Consider the following 18,323-nt stretch of genomic DNA (forward strand, 5'->3'; position numbering starts at 1 on the left):
AAAAAAGTATCAATGAAAAGGGAGGTATCAGCATCTTGGAGAGAGAAATGGGTAACCCATCAGCTTGTAACTGGAATGGTCTAGACCCATGCCCTGCTCTGAAAACATAGATCCCACATCCTGCTATTGTAGCCACACTTTTTGTGAGTTTAAAGCTCCTTAATCTTCAGGATTTAAAATTAATTTTAAAAGATTTAAACTTTAAAAATGAACTAAAATCTTTAATCATATGACTTTTACCCATCCTCCAGGAAATAAACAAACAAACAAACAAACAAAAAGAACCACATGTTGTTGACTTTTTGTTTGAGTGTGCCCATTTCTAACATGGAGTATTTGGGGGCAATAGCTGTTCAGGCTGTTTGTTCACCATCCACAGGAGAAATAAATTTTAATTTTGATACACTATCAACACATGCACTCCCAAATATGTAAGTTAAACAAATATTTTTACAAAGCAATAGTTTTCCTTCATGCAGGTGAGCTGCTCCGTATCTTCAATTTCATGCAACATCATGTCTGAAACACTGTCTGTCTTTAGTCATTAGACTCATTTCTTGACCTTTCCAAATGTCCTCACTCATATTTGTGGGGAAAATCTCCCTAGTTTAGTGCTTGGTTCTGCCTTTCAGTGTTTCTAGCTTTGAGTCATGAAGAGGAAGAACCTCCCCAAGGTAGGGAAGACTTGAACTGCCACCTGAATTAGTTAACCAATGAATTGCTCATTCATTGAGCTGAGCTCCTACTCTGTGCCTGTGTATTAAAGATAAAAAGATGGGTATTGCCCAATCTCTCCCCTCACCAGGAGAGGAACTTGGAAAGAGTGGCGACAAATCCACACGAAATACAGAGCAATTTGTTATGTGCAGGAAAAGGTGCCTAATTAGGTTAAATACAGAAGCTGTAGAAAGTGCTTATTAAGTGTAAACTATAAGGGACACGGAGAGTTGTAAATACTGGGCCATAATGCGGAAAAGGGTCTCTACATAGAAGGAAGAAAACTCATCATATTCCTTCCAAAGTTTAAACTTAAGGAGCGAAAATATGTGTCCCTTCCCAAAACTTTTCAGAAAGTGAAGGTACAGTGGATTCCTTGTGATAGACCCTTTCCTTCCATGGAGAGAGGTGTGTGCTAGCAATAGGGCTTGTGGACGCTCCTTTCTAGAGCTGCTGGCCAAACAACATGTGCTTATACACACATTACTGAATGCCTGAAAGAATGGTTCTCATCTATTTTTTTTTAAGAGGAGAAATGAGGCAACATCTTGGTTAAGAGCTAACAGTATGTGAGGCACTATTATTAACATTCTCTTTAAATTGTTGCCAACTTTCCCACGAGAAGTCACGCTTACCCCTCATCACAGTTGAGAAAAGAGATTCGGAAGGTGATCTGAATTCTAATTATCCTGAAAACCAAACTTTTGTCCTTTACTGTATTCGGTCCTATTTTCACTCATTCTCACTTTTCTCTTGTTTCACAGTATTCACAATTTTAGGACCATGAAACTGTGCAGTGGTTTGTTTTAAAATACTATTGTATTATTATGGTGATTGAAATTTTGTCTTTTTTTTCTTTCTGCCTTCCTACCTTTCTTCTTCTTTTCCTTCTTTTTTAAGTTTGTTAAGTTTTAAAAGATAAAAATTTACTAAGGGGAATAGAGCAGCGATCTCTGAAAAGGAGGGATGACAAAATTAAAAAGATATATTAACAAATTAAATTAAACAAAATTATTCATAGGGAAATTTCCTAAATATCATATTGTCTATACTACATATATACACATGTGTTCTTTTTAAGTTTCAAAATAATTCATGATTATTGGTTATGATATTATAAAGAAGGAATATGTAAAAATGAAAGCCTCCCTTAATATCCATCTCACTCTCTACAAGTGAGTCTTTTTAATATTTCAGTGCATACTTCTAGATATTGTTCTATTTTAATACACATAACATATATATATATATGCATACACACATATATAACAAGAGTCTGTGAGCAAAAAAAAAAAGAAAAGGAAGTATGCTACATATAATCTCACTGTATATTTTGCTTTCCACTTGTTCGAAATTAATTTTTTAATAAAATTTCATGTGACATCACATACATATACTTATTTTATTTTAGTAATTATTTGTTTTCAGTTCATAATGGTGTCTCAATGAAATCATGCCTATAACTTTAAACATATACATTTTTCTGAATATTATCTATTTCAACCAATGCTATAATGAAGATTCTTGAGGATGTGTATTTACTTATTGATGGTTAAAGGGAGGGCAGATTTCTAGATATGGAATTAATGGGTCAAGAAGATCCCACATGTTTTTAAATGTTATGGAAGACAGCTGTTTCTTTTGGTCAAATAATATGTACAATGTCAAGGAATATATGTTTTTTAAACAATGATGTTTTTTAAAGGTCTCTTCAAAGATACTTGTCCAATTTAAACTCCTATCAAGAGTTCTTGAGAATGGGCTTATTTCCCCACACTTTTCAAGGTTCTGGATATTACCACACTTTTCAATGTTTACATATCTAAAAAGCAAATATCTTTATGTTTTAATTTTTATATCCTTAATAATTGAGAACATTTCCAATGTTTATAAATCACATTTTTGTAAATCATTCATTTCCCTGAGAACTGCTTCTTCAAGTCATTACCTATTTTCATTTTGTTACATGCTTTTCTTGTCCATTTTTTGAAAAAAATTGAACAAGGTAGACTTTCAACTGTTTTATGCATTTTTCTACTATTGTTGGTTTTTTTTTTTTTTAGATTTTGTTAGTAGTGTTTCTTAGAATGCAGACTTTTTAAATATGCAATAAAATTTATTCATATTTTGCTTCATAGCTTTAGAGAATTGTAACTTCTTGTGAGGTCTACTTAAATCCATGGTCAGAGAAAAAAAAGAAAAGACTATTATGCTTTCATGTAGTATTTGTATGTTTTTAATGTTTAAATAAATACTTTGAAATTTGTCTTTGTATAAAGAATACACGCAAGTTCCTTGTCAGTTTTCATGTTTGAATTACTGTATTTTCAGAGTATGCTTACATATGCACCAATATAGTTTCTCTTTATTGACTTGTTTTTTTTTTTTTCCTTCAGAATTTCTCTGCCTAACCTCATGGACTCATTTTCCTATCCTCTGTTTTTATGATATGTCTATTTTATTTACCATACATGGAAATTTTTATATTCATCAAACCTTAGTATATTTTATAAATCTACATTTTTAAAAGTCTCAAATCATAATTGCAAAATAAATGAGGTAGATTTGATTAGTATTATTTTAGATGAGAAAACTATGAAAAGGTAAATGAGCTTTCCAAGATCTCAAAACTGTGGCACATTGGTTAAGGGATTCTAACAGAGGAGTTTGGAGCTGTCGCCTAAAATGTATTTAATCTGTCCCTTTACATTTGTCTGTAAGACTTGTCATTTATCTCTTCAAACATGGTTTGCTTCAAATGTGACACAGTCTTGGAATTAGAATTTGATAGAGGTTTCTGCACATATATGTGAATTATTGCATTAAGGTTCTATTACAAAATTTTTCTGTTACAAGTTTTTTTTGATTTTTTTTCCCCCCTTAAGTTGTATATATTACTTTGGAAGAAAAAAAATCATATACTCTATTTCTTCAATTCCAAACCCAATGAAGGCAGCAAGAGAAAGAGAGATGTTATGTGTATGTTGCTTGAATAATATTCTGTTGTCTCATACATTATTTATCTAATTAGGAAATTAAACATTATCTTGAGAATAATAACCAAATGAGTGAAGTGTTTCTTTGGGATCAAGAGCAGATGATGTATTCTACATACACTGGATATTACCTAAATACTATTTACTGATTATTTCAGGGCTGGTTTTGGGTCTTTGGGGTTTTGACAGGAGCTCAGGTACTTGGGTCTCTAGAAGAATCAATGGTTGGGCCATAGCAGGAGTCATCTTTGGCTTCACTGGATTTAGAGGCAGTACCAGCAGATGTTAAGGACAAAGAATCTAAGCCATGTGTCCTGGGTTCAAAGTCAGCTCTGCTTCTTTCTACATATGACAATTTGCTTAACACATGTGTTTCAGTTTTCTTTTCTATAAATTGGTTATAATAAAGATAGTGCCTACATTGTCATTGGGGTTAAATGAGTAAATAAATGTCAAAAGCATAGAAAAATGCCTGTCTAATCGTAAGTGCTCCTTTAATACTGGGTGATCATGTTAATAGCATCCATATTTCTCTTCAAGTGCAGTAGAGATGGATGGAACCAATGACAGCACCCAAAACCATTTCATCCTTCTGGGGTTTTCTGACCGCCCCCATCTGCAGAGGGGGATCCTCTTTGTGGTCATCTTGATAGCATATCTCCTGACCCTTCTGGGCAACACCACCATCATCCTGGTGTACTGGCTGGACCCTCACCTGCACACTCCAATGTACTTCTTCCTCACCCACCTGTCTTTTCTGGACCTCAGTTTTACCACCAGCTCCATTTCTCAGCTGCTCTATAACCTTCATGGACAGGACAAGACCATCAGCTACACGGGCTGTGCCATCCAGCTCTTCCTGTTCCTGGGTCTTGGCGGTGTTGAGTGCCTGCTCCTGGCCGTCATGGCCTATGACCGGTTTGTGGCTGTCTGCAAGCCCCTGCACTACATGGTGATCATGAATCCAAGGCTCTACCTGGGCTTGGTGTCAGTGGCCTGGGGCTGTGTGTTGACCAACTCTTTTATCATGTCTCCAGTGACCCTGAGCTTACCCCAGTGTGGGTACCACAAGGTGGACCACTTCTTGTGTGAGATGCCAGCCCTGATCCAGATGGCCTACATCAACACTCTGGCCATCGAAGACACTGTCTTTGTCCTGGCAGTTGACATTGTCCTGTCACCCTTGGTGTTTATCCTGGTGTCCTACAGCTACATTGTGAAGGCTGTGTTACAAATTCGGTCAGCGTCAGGGAGGCAAAAGGCCTTGAACACCTGTGGCTCCCATCTCACTGTGGTCTCACTTTTCTATGGAAACATCATCTACATGTACATGCAACCGGGCAACAACTCCTCCCAGGACCAGGGCAAGTTCCTCACCCTCTTCTACAACATCGTCACCCCACTCCTCAATCCTCTGATCTATACATTATTTGATATTTGGCATCTATCATTCCTTTCAGTGTCACTGCTAACCCTAATACGATTTACAGGACATTTTGTACTTTTTTGAAAATCCTCATTTGAGATATCTGATTAGTCAGATACCAAATTTTGACATGTACTTGGAACTTTCTTATTTTCTGTGAAGATAAATTAATATATTTATTTATGTTAATATATAATAACAGTTGATTCCTCAATATTCTCTTTTTCAAAAAGTTGTTTCATTTTGCACATGGCATTATGCTAGCACTTACTGAATGTTAACTTTGTGGTACCTAATGAGTTAATAAATGTAAATCAATAATTATGTTGCCTGTCATAAGTATGTACTCAATAACAGGAATAGTAATTAATATACTATTTCTAGTAAGTTATAAAAATGAAGTGAATTGATGCCGTTACAGATTTGGGTTAGACACCATTACAAAATTAAACTTTTGCATTTCATTGTTTTGGTATATGTATTTATATTCACTCATATTTCTCTCATTTACGCTTGTATTAATAGCAAGAATGATAAATAAAAGTAGACTTTTATTTCTACTTTGGCATAGTCTCCTGAATCCACGCTCTATCCGGATGAAAATATTACATACTAAATCAAAATTTACATGTAGCTGAAAATTACTTACCAAGGAGACCCATTCCTGAACTGCTAAGTGTTGTGGTATGGATCATTTTAGTCAATAATATCCCTTCCCCTGGTATTCCAAAGCCTCCTCTCTGAACCCTTGGTCAGTTTTCATTGCTAAATCATATGATAATAGCTGGGTGATTTCACAATAAATGAAATATACATATGATTTATCCTTAATATCAGTGAGAGGGAGAAAGGGACTCAAATTGGCAACTCGATTGAAAAAGACTACAGAATGCAGAGCAATACAACAAAAAGCCATTTTCATTTCAGACTGAAATAAATATATCAGTAGGAACCTGTCCTTGTGAGAAAGTTGCTGCATTCATAAAATAATAATAACTTCTGTTTTCATTTGATCAGTGTGTAAAAAATATTTAGAAATGAGTATGATGTTAGCTGTGGGCTTTTCATATATGGCCTTTATTTCATTGAGGTAAACTCCTTCTATACCTAGTTTTCTGAGTTTTTATCATGAAAGGGTTTTGAATTTCATGAAATGCTTTTTCTGAATCTATTGAGATTATTGTGTTATTTTTATCCATTCTATTAGTGTGATGCAACGCAATTATTAATTCGCCTATTTTGAACAATCTTCACAACTCGGGGGTAGTTACCACTAGGCGATGATGTATAATCCCTTCAACGTTTTGTTAAATTTGGTTTTCAAGTACTTTGTTCCAGATTTTTGTATCTATGACAGATCTGAAGGGAGAAATAGCAATACAATAAATGTGAATGTATCTCTCTCTCTCCATATATATGTATGTATATGTAAATAGATAGACAATTTAAAAATAGTTTATAAAGCCTCAAGTCTAATTAAATGTGTAAGTATAAAGAACACTTAAGTAAAAAGCACTTTTGCATGTACTATACTTTTAAGAAATATCAAAAAACAGTGCATTTAATAAATATTTAAAACAAGAGTAATGAAATGTTGTAGATGGAAATATTTTTAAAAATGATCTGGTCTACTTTTCTCCTTTTAATTAAGAAACTGGTGGTGAGATAGTTAAAGCAGGTTAACTGATGTCACAATCTGAGGAAGAAGGAAAAATATTCGACAAATTCATCTGTCCAGTTAAGACTCAATTACACAATTAGGAATTCATTGTGACTTTTATTTTAGATCACAAAATTCAGCTGAAATCTGAATGTTTAGTCAAAAATCTCTGGAATTTCTGGAAAGGTCACATGTCCTGTATATGTCCTTGTGGAGACTGAGTCTGTTCAAAACAGACTGGGATTCTCCTACCACCTTTTCTTTTTTTTCAATTTATTTATTAATATTATTATTTTTTTACATTCTAAGATATTGCAGAGCAGTTGTGCAGGAGGGGGAAGGGAAGGAGGAAGGAAAGAGCGTGTGAGGAGTAGGAAGCAGGGGGTGCTTGGTCAAGGCCTGTGGCACCCCTCCTCATTCCAGCAGGGGAGACCAGGAGGCTTCCCGCATGGCAGGGTCATTGCTGGGCTGGATGTAGGCTTCAAGGAAGCGTGGCTGAAACGCTTGGCCTCCCACCAACCCAGCCCAGGAGCCTGGGGTGCTTCCTGCCGTGTGTCAGTGGTCATCAAAGGGCTGTGTGTGGTAGTCAGGGGGGCATGACTGAGGCTCATTGCCCTCCCCCATTCCTGGCTTGGGAGCCCAGGGGGCTTCCAGTCATTCTAGGTTTTACAGGTGTTTTTGGTGGTGTTAGAACTTTACTAGGTAATATCAAACTTTCTCTCTGACCTGTGGGTTGGATATTTTGTTTTTTCTTTCAGTTCTGTGTTGGATTATTCACTGTTCCACTACGTAAACTCTGCACTGGAACTAATTTGCTCTTCTTTGCTTACTTCTCAAATGGAACTTCCTGTAGGGACCAGCACTGGAGCCCTGTAGTTGAACTAAACAGCTACTTTCCTTCTAGTTCCCTGGGGAAGGCTTATTGTGCAGCTAGTTTTTTGTTTTTTTAAAAAAAATATTTTATTTTATTTTATTTTGTCAATATAAAATGTGGTTGATTATTGTGGACAATTACCGAAACCTCCCTCCCGCCTCCCTCTCCCCACTCCCTCCCAACAATCTCCTTTCTGTTTGCTTGTCATATCAATTTCAAGGAATTGCAATTGTTATGTTTTCTTCACCCCCAACCCCTGGTTTTTTTTTGGTTTGTTTTTTCATTTTTTTGTGAGTATTTATTTATTTATTTTTAGCTCTCACAAATAAGTGACAACATGTGGTATTTCACTTTCTGTGCCTGACACATTTCACTTAATATAATTCTCTCTAGGTCCATCCATGTCATTGCAAATGGTAGTATTTCATTCTTTTTTATAGCAGAGTAGTATCCATTGTGTAGATATAAAACAGTTTCCATATCCACTCATCTGATGATGGACATGTGGGCTGGTTCCAACTCTTGGCTTTTGTAAAGAGTGCTGCGATGAACATTGGGGAATAGGTATACCTTCAACTTGATGATTTCCATTCCTCTGGGTATATTCCCAGCAGTGGGATAGCTGGGTCATATGGTAGATCTATCTGCAATTGTATGAGGAGCCTCCATACCATTTTCCATCGAGGCTGCACCACTTTGCAGTCCCACCAACAATGTATGAGAGTCCCTTTTCCTCTGCAACCTCACCAGCATTTATCGTTCAGAGTATTTTGGATATTAGCCGTCCTAACTAGGGTGAGATGGTATCTCAGTGTGGTTTTGATTTGCATTTCCCTGATGCCAAGTAATATTGAGCATTTTGTCATGTGTCTGTTGGCCATTCATATATCTTCCTTTGAGAAATGCCTATTTCGCTCTTTTGCCCATTTTTTAATTGGGTTCCTTGTGTTTTTCTTGTAAAGTTGTTTTAATTTCTTGTATATTCTGGATATTAATCCTTTGTCAGATTTATATTTTGCAAATATTTTCTCCCACTCTCTTGGTTGTCTTTTAATTCTGTTAATTGTTTCTTTTGCTGTGCAGAAGCTTTTTAGTTTGATATAATCCCATTTGTTTATTTTTCCTTTGGTTGCCCGTGCTTTGGGGGTCATATTCATGGAGTCTGTGTCCAGTCCTACTTCCTGAAGTGTTTTTCCTATATTTTCTTTAAGAAGTTTTATTGTTTCAGGGTGTACATTTAATTCTTAAATCCATTTTGAGTTGACTTTAGTGAAAAATTTCTATAATGAGAACTACAAACCACTGCTGAGAGAAATGAGAGAGGATACGAAAAGATGGAAAGATATCCCATGCTCTTGGATTGGAAAAATCAACATTGTGAAAATGTCCATACTAGCCAAAGTGATATACAAATTCAATGCAATCCCCATCAAAATTCCAATGACATTTTACTCAGAAATGGAAAGAACTATCCAGACATATATATGGAATAACAAAAGACCACGCATAGCCAAAGCAATGCTAAGCAAAAAAAAATAAAGCTGGAGGCATAACACTGCCTGACTTTAAACTATACTACAAAGCTATAATAACCAAAACAGTATGGTACTGGCATAGAAATAGACACACTGATCAATGGAATAGTATAGGGAATCCAGAAATCAAGCCACACACTTACAGCCATCTGATCTTTGAGAAAGGCACCAAGCCTGTACACTGGGGAAGAGACTGCCTCTTCAGTAAATGGTGCTGGTATAACTGGATATCAATATGCAGGAAAATGAAACGAGACCCATACTTCAGTTTTTAATTGTTGACCATGTATATACTTCTGGGTCTTGTGAGTTCTGGTACAGTTGTGTTGTTGGAAACTCTGGTCTGGGCCTGAGTTTTTTCTGCAAACTGTATCTCTTGCAGTCATATATTTCTGACCGCTCTCCACTGAGTGGTCCTGTGATGATTGGAGGGCAGATCAGCTGCCCATGCTGTGCCCCAGTGTTCCCCCAATGGGCCTGTCTCCTCCACTGCCCAGACTCCAAACATTTCCCATAGGATGGGCCATGTGCCAGTCCCTTGCAATAACTCAACTGGACCCTGAGTGGCTCCTTTTCTTCAGTTGTCTGTGGCCCCTTGCTCCTGTGTGGGTTCAAGACAAACTGGCTTATCCCAAAAAGAATACTGATGCAAGACCAATTAAAAGTATATAAAATTCCAAAGTGGATTATTACATGAAGGATCTTTGGATATATTCTTTTCACATAATTTTAAAAACCTAATTTGAAGAAACCCCATCAGACATCACTCTCCTGTAAACAGAGGCCTGCACCATGAACCTACATTCACATCTCTCTCTCTCTCTCTGTCTCTCTCTCTCTCTCTCTCTCTCTCTCTCTCACACACACACACACACACACACACACACACACACACACACACAAACACACACACACATGATGCCCGGTGCCACAGAGAAGCAGAGCAGGGATGTACTGGTGTCTCTGCAGCTTCCTGCCCTCAGAAGCGTGTGGGTCTTTCCAAGTGTCTCACCAGCATAGCTTTAGGCTGGCAGGGTGTTCAGAGGTTGCAGATGAAGCAAAGGAAAGGAAAATGTCTTGCCCTTAGACACGCAGCAAGGATGGTCCACTAACCTGCAAGAAGCAGGTCACACCATCAGGATGACTGCTGAGCAGCTGTAAAGCAACAGAAGGCAACTTCCCAGTGGGATATGTACAGAATATTGGGGCTTCCCCCCTCAGGGATGCAGGTCTGTGATCCCAGCTGCAGTGGGAAGCAGTATGATAGGCATACAAACACCATTTGCAATCAAAGGCAAGAGGGAGATGCAAAGTCTCTCCCACTTTTAAACAACTTTACAAGAAAGGCTGTGCTGTGAAATGTGTTTAACGTCATTTCCATATAGACTGCACCATTGGGTTACACATAGCCCTAGACCTTCATTCAGCTACTACAACTACCACTACAACTATTGACTATGATTACTAATATATTTACTATTTTACTTTCCTGGTTTATTTTTGTGTCTATACAGTAGTCAAACACCCTGTACAGGAGGCTTAGGGAGAGGAATGCAGAAGTGGGTACCCAAGCATACCGTGACATGGATAAATTAACCCAGTTTCTAAACTCCAGTGACTTCACTAAGACCACCGGCCTGCGTGTTAGAGATGATGATCCCAGAATGTTCTGCTTGTCTCCTAATTCATCCTCATGTCTAGATCAACAGGCCCATAGGGCCAAGAGAAATCCACTCACCACCACCACTGGATTCCCCTGGACTGTGACATTACAGATGGACTGTGCTAGTCACTGATGTTTTCTTGATAAAACTTACTATGGGAGGGACCTGATGAGATGCAGAATTGGTAGGAGATGAATGAATGAAAAAAGAGAAGAGGAAAAAAGAACAGAGGAGGAGAGGGGTGCGGAGGGGAAGACAAAAGCCGATTCTCTAGAGAATAACCCTGTTGCCTTGAAAGCATTCTGCATCAGCAAATCCTGGAACAGAGTGGGGATTGAAGGGCCAGCCCAGAGGAACAAAAGTGGGGAATAAAGAAGATGACATGTGGGAAAAAAGAGTGAAGAGAAATAAGGACTGGCAAGAGCAAAGGAAACGTGCAGAGCGAAGGCTCCAGAGAAGCAAGGGCTTTTCCTAACTTTGAGAACAGTCCTTTCACTACACTTAATTAATCATTACACAGGAACATAAATGCTTAAATGTACAGAAATAAAGTCATACACAACAAAAATGAGAACACATAAATTTAACATAGGATTGTCATCCTAGCACTGTCTGAGGACACAGGACGACACCATCTCCATTTCAACTCCTCCAGCCACGAACAAGTTTCTAGTAATGAAGCTCTCTTTTAGCTCTGGCTAAAATCAGTGAGTGAAATGTAGAGGGAAGGAGAAAAAATGCTCCAGAGGGAGAGGGGAGGGAAGACAGAACAGCAAGCAGCACAGCAACAGGAACAACTTCATTCTCACGTGCCGGGGCCCTGCAGGCCGGGAAGCCCTCTGACACACCCAGCTCCAGGCTCTCCTGCAACTCCAGCCAATCTCATGTTCTCTGGATCCAACCACCAAGAGACTGTGACAGTTGACTCATTCAAAATGGTAGAACATGAAAGAACAAAACTGTAAATAGGGTCCACCAGGCCCTGTTTCTGAAATCTCGGATCTCTATGAAAGGGCCTGGGATGGATTGGTAGAGGCAGAGAATACGCTCATGAATGATAAAATCTCTCCCCTCTGTCAACTATAAAAACCATCTGGATTTCCCCATCTTCCTGCCCCAAGCCTTCTGCTGCCAGTATCTAGACATTTTGATCACTTGGTGTGAATCGACAGTGATTCAGGCCTGGGTTGGGGAATCAGAGAGGGGGTGGAGACTGAAGAATCATCACGTGACAGCTTCCAACTGACCTTGTTCTCCGACTTCCCCTTCTGATGGTCTGTCCTGGGTGTGGTAACTGAGGTTTTGGGGGCTGGAGAGGGGTGCATCTTGCAGTTGGCCCTCATGATGCTTTGGTCTCTGCAGTGCTGGTGTTCTCTCTGCATCATTGCTGGATGCAAAATTCCCCGAGGCCTGAGCCTCGCCTTGTGTCCCAGCTCCCTGCCAGGGCCCTGCTCACACCACACACGTCACTGGTGCTGCCCCAGACTGACTGACCAAATGAACTTCTAGTACCTCTTTTCATCTCTGCGGTCATCTGTTTCCTCCCCTGCCTGCTCTGGTACATACGAGCTCCATGCTACTGGACTTGTGTGATGAGCAGCCCTCTTCTTTATGTAGCCCCCCTCCAAATACCACTTCTAAAGAGGTTTTTCATGTATCTGAGCCGCAAACCTGTTCTACTGGCCAGCACAGATATCCTTCCCATCTGCCTGCTATTGGGTCTAGCACAGAGACACTGCAGAGAAGCTGGTGAATGGTTTCTGCTTCTCTAAAGTCCCCAGGGTTCCATAATTGCTCTTTGGAAGCTGTAATGTTGTTACAGAAACAGATCCCAGTGAACACCAGGCAGAGAGACTTTTCCCTTTTCAGGAATCCTGCCCCAGCCAGGTTCCAGGATCACCAGCGTGGCTCTCTGTGCCCTCTGATCCTGTGGGGCCCAGTAGTGGAGAACACGTTCCTGCACCAGGGAAATCCGCATCCTCCCTTGCAGCTCCCAATTTCCTATCTTCTGCTTTTATTTCCCAGGACTGTGAGAGAGCATCCAAATATGATTGTATCAGTGCCTTGAATTCAGACCCAGTGTGTTACCTGACACATTCAGGTTTCCTTTGTGCCATTCCCGAGGAGTTCTATTATTGTAACCACATCTGTTATCCTTGATAACCCCCAAACTGACAGGAATACACTGTGTCTTACCCCAAGAAGCTCAGAGGACCCCACTTGCAGCCTAATGCTACCCATGGCATGTGGAGGAGCACAAGAGACGCTTTCCCTGACAAATGCCTGGCTGCTCCCTGCTTGTCAGTCAGTAGGTAGATGCTCATGGGCCTTGAAATTGGGCCACAGTGACCTGAGAGGGGTCAAGATTAATATCTGAGAGGGTACAGTCACCTCTTACTAACCACACATGCATGTCCGCTGTCCCCTGAAGGGGCTGGGGGGCTCCTGAGCTACCCACTGATTGTCCACAATTGCAGTGCTGAGTGATAGAGTTCAATTCGTAAATCTAATTCCCAAAGATTCTAAAGCCACATCTAAGTTCATCAGCAGACTACAGTCATCAATTAATGGTGTCTGTCCTTGAGAGAGAGGAGCAGGACTTCATCAGCAGCCCTTAGTGCCAGCAAGTGAGGCACTAGTGTCTATGCTCTGAGATCACTCGATATGCTGGAGAATGTGGCAGCTTAAATGACCTGCCAGGATCTGGTCAACTGATTGCAAATTGGCCTCAATCCTTTCCCTTTCCTCACCCACTATCCTTTCAAGTGGAGTCCACGACTTCACCCCTGGAATCTGGTCTGGCCTTGCAGTGAGAAGGCCAGTGGCCAGTTCTGAAGGCTTGCTGCCCTCCACATGCTCTACTGGAGTGCTGTGTCTGTCACAAGAACAAGGACACACATGTCTGCTGAAGACCGAGAGACCACATGGAGCAAGGCCAGGTCATCCCACCTGTGGCATCTGAGACCAGCCATTCCCCAGCTGAGCCAGCCAGTGGTTGCAGACACAGGTGAGCACTGCAGAAGAGCTGCCAGTGAGCTCAATGGAAATGCATTGTTTGGTGCCACTGGGCTTTGTGTTTTCGTTTGCTTGTCTTACACAGCATTATGATAACAGTAGAGAATGGATAAAAATTTAGCAATAGATTGCATCCTGTAGAATCCTGCCATAACTGCTGACAATGAACGTCAGATTTTTTTTTTTAACACTCTTGGCATAGCTGATTCAGTCCAAGTCTAGTGCTTCTCTATCTGTGTTGAAGGACCAGCTAATTTTTTTACATGTTACTTTATATATTTTTACATTTTGTTTGAAATAATGGCAGATTTACAAGAAGTTGAAGAAAATAGAATAGTACAGAGGATACAGGAGGCGCTCACTTTCCTGTGCTTGGGTTTCAGGACACACCTCTGGGTTTCCAGCCACTCCCAGAGGTCTCAGGCCCCCTCCTCTGAGCTCTCCCCAGGGGGAAAGTTACTGTTGCCAGTTAGACCTGTTTTCAGCACCAACCCAGGAAAATGAGACCACAGGGCTGGCTATGCAAATCCAGTGGCTGGGCATGCTCGATAGAGAGCACAGAATACTCTTGAATACGCCTGGTGCATGGAACTGGGAACCACCCCTTAACTGAATGTTCATTGCATAAACTATAAAAGTCAAATCCCAGCTGAAGGCGGGTCGCAGCTCACTGTCCTGGAGGCCACGGCTGAGGTGTGTACGTTTCACTTTGTGTCTAACTTGCTTTCAGCAGCAGCTGCTCCTTCTCTGGAGCCAGCCTGCACTCTGTACTGAACTTTAAGTGTGTTTTTCTTGCTTTTGTGTTAGACTTGATCCCTGTACTGAACTTACTTCTGTGTTAGACTTGGTGTGGGCCCTGCTCAGTGTCTAGATCATGCCGCACTTTCTCTGTGCAGATGGTATTTCTTATCTGTTCTATTAAACTTGTTCTCACCATCTACTGGGACTCTGTGCTTGAATTCTTCCTGGGGCAGAGTAAGAACTTGGTAAGAGGACTGGGTGGGTTGAGGCTGACTATTGTGGCCCTGGACCCTACCTCTGACATCAGGACCATGCAGTGTTTGGTCTTCTGGGCCTGACTCCCTTCACTGCACATCAAGAACCCCCTTCATACCCAATCAGCAGGAGGAGGAAGATGGATAAAAAGAATTGATGAGATGAGAAAAAAATAATAGGACAAGAACGTGTCACCCTTCTGACCTGTGTGAGAGGAGACCCTCAGGGAGTTCATTTGTCTATGTAATGGTGACATCTGTGAGGATGGAGTGACCAAGTCCAGTATTCACCAGCTGGGAGCCCTGATAGGTTTCTGCAGATGTCAGCAAAGGTACAGGTGGGGTCACTTGGGGTCATGGACAGGGTCTTAGGGCAGATACCAGCTATGACAGGTGTGCATATGCGAGGTCTCAGTCTGCTCCTGGTCAGTGGCCCCCGCGACCAGCCAGATGAGCTGCCGACTCTGCCTCCACCACGCTTCCCTCCCTGTCCTTTTCCTTGGCCAGTGGTCAGCAGCATCCGTTGTGACCTGCCCCCTCACAGGCTCAGGATGCGAGGGTGGCAGATGCCAGGAGTAGGAATAGAGAGGAGGAGGAGGAGGAAAAGAGGGAAGGAAGCTCCTCCAGAGCCCAATCAGCCCAGAAATGGAGGTGACTGTGGATCATCCCCGGGACACTTTACACAGACTGTCATTGCCTGTCCCACGCTCTGCTGGCACCATAATACTTTACTTCCCCACCAGTCCTCTCTGGGCCCTCACCAGGCAAAAGATGAATCACAGTAAATCACTTGATGGCCTTGACCCTGGTGTCAGCTGAGAGTGGGAGGCTGTGGGCCTGTGGTCTCTAATGAGGTATGTGGGAACCTGGGCTCTGGGTGGCCATCGTCCTGCTGAAGACCTTGCCAGAGGGAGGCTGGGAGAAGCTGGTCTGTGGCCTGGGCTGCAAGACCTTGACCTTTCTCCTGCCCCAGAGTGTCCTGTGCTTCCTACAGAGCTCTGGGAGCCACAGAAACAGACACGTTGTAACTGACAACAATTTATTTTGAATGAGGCCGATTGCAGGGACCGCTGTGCTGGGCGGCTGACGTGGGCCTTCACTGTGAGCCTTCTGTAGGCAAAACAGGGCATGGGAATAGGCCTACCGTGGGAGTGCAGGACTGGGCCTGTTCTGTGGCCCTAGGGGTGGCCACAGCTGATGGAGAAGTGGCACAGACCCAGCACTCCTGTTGAAAGCTGACATTGGGGAACCATGGGGCCCCAAAGTCCACATCGCTGGGGAGGTTTGGCAGCGAGCTCCACTGCAGGAGTTTCCATATTACTGCTGGCCTGTCCTGGACTGGGGCCCTAGGGGTGGCCACAGCTGATGGACAAGTGGCACGGACCCAGCACTCCTGTTGAAAGCTGACGTTGGGGAACCATGGGGCCCCAAAGTCCACATCGCTGGGGAGGTTTGGCAGCGAGCTCCACTGCAGGAGTTTCCATATTACTGGTGGCCTGTCCTGGACTGGGGACAGGCCAGCCACACCCTGATTTCCCCGGGCACCCAGTGAGAGACCCGCAGCCCTGGGCTCTGAACAGGCCCCCTCATGCTGCTGGGCCTTGGCCTCCCAAAGCCGCTGGACCTGGGCCGGTGGGCCCGAGACGGCCAGTCCGACATCTCTGGGGTGAATCTCCATGCTTCGGGAGGCCAGCCGAGGCCCGGGTCCTGAGGACACCAGATCCAGGCCCAGGACCTCCCTCGGAAATTCATCTCTTCTCGCTGAAAGAAAAGCAGACACGGTCAGCTTCCACACGGAGCCTATCCAGCCCTTCCAGGACAGGCCCTAATGAACCCGGCTCCCTGCAGTGCTCCTGGTTGCTGTGTGGCCGCCCTGTCCTGACAGTGAGGACATTCCTGCAGGCTGATGACCCCAAAGCAAAGGGTGTGATCAGCCTGAGGCTTGAGAACCGGCAGGGCACCTCTAGCTGCTCCTGGGACATCCACGTGGTGTTTGGTGTGGGCTGGCTCAGGCTTTCTGCATCAGGCCCTCACCTCATAGGAGCTGGGCCTGGGCATCAGTTTTGACTCAGAACTCAAGCGTGAGACACCCTGTCACCTGACCCCCTTGCATGGGGGCCTCTCCCCTTGCCACCAGGTACTTGTCCCCTCTGCTCTCTAGGGCCATCTGCTCCTTGCCAGGACTGGACCATTCCCACACTCAACAGAACTCTAGGTACTGCCTCAGGCCTGAGGGTCCCATGTGTGCCCTCGCCCTGAGTCCTTTTGAGCTTTGCTACATGATTCTTTTCAGTGTCTGGCTCAGGGCTTGTTGTCCTGACAACGTTGTGTGGGAGTTCAGGGTGGGAGGGGTGCCCTGCTGCTCTCTGGGGGGCAGTTGCTGCTCTCAGGTGGGGTCTTCTGCTTGAACACAAAGGTCTGAAGGCTGCTTTGCCCACCAGGCGGTCTTGGAGAACAAGAAGTAGAGGGTGTGGGGGAGGAGCTGTTGGCAGATGGAGACATCCCCCTCCTCGCCTCTGAGGCTTCTGAGGACAGCACCTGCCCTGAGGCCCTGCTGGCCTTGCTTTCAGAAGCTTCTTAGAGCAGAGGAGGGGAAAGAAGGCAGAAAGCCCCGAGGGCAGGGCTGGTGGTTCCCAGGACTCCTGATTATTTACTGCCCCCAATGGCGAGTCACCAGGGCACCTCCTGCTGCACTCACCTAAGGGGGCCAGGACAAACTTGGCTCCATGCACTTCTTCCATAGACACCCGAAGTTGCCTGAGCACCTCATCATCCTGTAGGGCCCAGTCCCTGGACAGTTCTTCCGTGAAAAATTGTAGAATGCCAGCCTGGTGCAGCTTCTGGAGGAGTTCTAAACATGGGGGTGGGAGTCAGGCTAGAATAGGTCCCCCCGGGTGATTCAGTCCCCGGACCTTGGTCACTTTCAGGGCACCTCCTCCTGGGTGGCTGCAGGGTCCTGCTTCGGCCATACCTGGGTTCCAGGTGCACATGGGAGGCCAGGGCCAGAAGTAGACCAGGCCAGGAAAGTGCCCTCCCCCCTCCTACCTCTGTCAGTGTCATGTCAGGGGTTGGGCTCGGTGTCTAAAAAGTCCCACGGTGCCCTGCCCCACCCCCCATGTTTGGCCTGGTTCGAACCCTCCTCCATCCATGACTGGCTCACTTTGGGCTGAGGCGGCCTTGTGGTCAGTGTAAACAGTTGCCCTTGGCAGGCCAGGTCCTGTCCTGCCTGCTTGCCACCCTGAGTTCCCTGGGGAACAGGCATACTTACTTCCATGAATTTTCATCGTAGTGTATGCCATGCCTGTTAGTACTGGCTCCCCCTCCAAGATGAACACATCAAAAATCCTCAGGGAGAGGTGGAAAGGGATCTGCGGGAAGAGCAGGTGTGGGAGATGCAGGCCTGGCTGGGCCGAGCCCTGGTGGCCTGAAGACAGCCCACTG

At 43.5% G+C, this 18,323-nt stretch overlaps 1 protein-coding gene across 1 annotated transcript; it reads left to right on the top strand.

The window, feature by feature from the left end:
* Positions 1-4,263: 4,263 nt before the first annotated feature.
* Positions 4,264-11,347, top strand: LOC134376004 (olfactory receptor 2W3-like). Its single transcript, XM_063094706.1, has 2 exons — positions 4,264-5,141; positions 11,275-11,347. Exons 1-2 carry the CDS (start codon positions 4,264-4,266, stop codon positions 11,345-11,347), a joined length of 951 nt encoding a protein of 316 aa, XP_062950776.1.
* The last annotated feature ends 6,976 nt before the right edge of the window (positions 11,348-18,323 follow it).

This window comes from Cynocephalus volans, chromosome 4 (genome assembly GCF_027409185.1).
Source record: "Cynocephalus volans isolate mCynVol1 chromosome 4, mCynVol1.pri, whole genome shotgun sequence".
Classification (NCBI taxonomy): domain Eukaryota; kingdom Metazoa; phylum Chordata; class Mammalia; order Dermoptera; family Cynocephalidae; genus Cynocephalus; species Cynocephalus volans.